Source organism: Drosophila teissieri, chromosome X (genome assembly GCF_016746235.2).
Source record: "Drosophila teissieri strain GT53w chromosome X, Prin_Dtei_1.1, whole genome shotgun sequence".
Lineage (NCBI taxonomy): Eukaryota > Metazoa > Arthropoda > Insecta > Diptera > Drosophilidae > Drosophila > Drosophila teissieri.
In genome coordinates, this window is record NC_053034.1 from 19,557,062 (window position 1) to 19,558,962 (window position 1,901).

A 1,901-nucleotide genomic window follows, 5' to 3' on the forward strand; every position below is an offset into this window, starting at 1 on the left:
ATATTTCGGTGTTTTCAAGGATGCAATTGAAAGCCGACGTGCGTTTCGGTTAGGTTTTCAAACAAGGCTGGTAGCACTGTGCACGGCAGTCCACTTAGTGACGAAGCGCACTAAGAGCGCACATGGAAATCACAAAACAAAAACCCTTGCTGGCATTAGCCTCATAGCCTTAAGGCTAAATGATATTAAATACAATGATAATTAAAAATTATTGTCCTAAAAAATGTTTATTTTAATTTACGATAGACATAACCTAGTCCTTTGAAGACCACGTTTTATTATACCTGTTACTCGTAGAGTAAAAGGGTATACTAGATTCGTTGAAAAGTATGTAACAGGCAGAAGGAAGCGTTTCCGACCATATAAAGAATATATATTCTTGTTCAGGATCAATAGCCGAGTCGATCTGGCCATGTCCGTCTGTCCGTCCGTCTGTCCGTCTGTCCGTCCGTCCGTCTGTTTGTCCGTCTGTCCGTATGTCCGTCCGTCCGTATGAACGCCGTATGATTAAACATACAGGTTATAATAATTATGATTTTAAGTAAACAAAATATTTAAATTTTAAAACCGAAATACAATAAAAAGATTGCAGTATTCTTCGAATTTCAAAGCATATTTATTTAAAAACAAACTTAAGTTTTGTATGAGAAGGAATGTAACGTTTGGTACGATATATTTTAAAGCCTGCGCATAGTTTGCATATGTTTCGATATGACCCTATATGATTTAAAGCTAACAATATTTGCGCGTTCTACGCCAAGAAGGAATTTTCACAGTTCGTAGTCATCAAGTGAGTTTTCATGCCTGCCTTTCATACTGCTGAATTTCACTCTTGGTGCAGGTGATACGGGTGATGATGCAATGGCTCCTGGGGATGCAGGGGCTTCGACTGTTGGATGAGATGAGGATGCGAATGCGAATGCGTATGGGGATGCTGATGCTGGTGCTGGTGATGGTGAGGATGTGGCATCATCTGGTATCTGTGCATCATGCTCTGGTAGTGCTGCACCATGGCGGCGTGGTGCTGGTGGTCCACAATGGGGAAGTAGGCGCTGTGAGCCTTGACATATTGGCCGTTCCCGTACCCATAATAGGGCACTCGCTGGTAGGGATGGCCGGTGACCTTGGGCCTCGGCACCGGATTCTGCGGCCAGTTGCTGCGGCGCAGGCGTCCCGTTGTCTCGCCGATGGACAGATCCTCGGCATACGGATCGAGGGCCCAGTAGTGGCCACGTCCAGGATCATCGAGGGCTCGCGGCACCCGCACGAAGAACGGATTGAGGCTCAGGTTGTGCCGGATGGAGTTCTGCCAGACGCTCTTGCGGGTGCGATAGTACGGGAAGTTCTCCGCGATCCACTTGCAGATCCCGCTCAGGGTCAGGCGCTTCTCGGAACTGCTCCAGATGGCCATCACAATGAGGGCGCTGTAGGTGAAAGCCGGCTTCGCATTGCTCTTGGCGGCCATCGAATCCGAGCTGGAATTGGAGCTCGAGCTGGAGCTGGAGCTGGAGCTGTTTCCGGAGTTGTGCTTAGAAGTGGGTGAGTCCTCCTTTTTGTCCACGGAGAGCAGCGAGCGGATGGAGAAGCTGGACTGGAAGACTGGTGTCGTGTCCATGGCAAGAATACTGGAATGTGTGTCACTGTTGGAGTTCGTAGAACGACTGTGCCCTGTCCACCGGCCCACGATCTATTTATTCGCGGAGCAGAAGGCTGCCCTCGAGGATTACCCGTGCATCCTGGGCCGCGGATTAGCGATCCATCCCCCTTTTAATCGCCGCGCAAACAGATTCATGAAAGCCTTCGGATTCATTCATTGATCCACATCCACCCACGAACGGGAGTCGCAAACGTTTTCGGATTAGCGCTGGACTAGCGGTTTCTAAATTGGATTATTTCTACCT

At 48.4% G+C, this 1,901-nt stretch overlaps 1 protein-coding gene across 1 annotated transcript; it reads right to left on the bottom strand.

Annotated features, from left to right (window-relative positions):
• Positions 1-826: 826 nt before the first annotated feature.
• On the bottom strand, positions 827-1,615 carry LOC122624797 (fork head domain transcription factor slp1). The gene has a single exon (XM_043804495.1). The coding sequence runs from the start codon at positions 1,613-1,615 to the stop codon at positions 827-829; it is 789 nt and encodes a 262-aa protein (XP_043660430.1).
• Between the last annotated feature and the right edge of the window lie 286 nt (positions 1,616-1,901).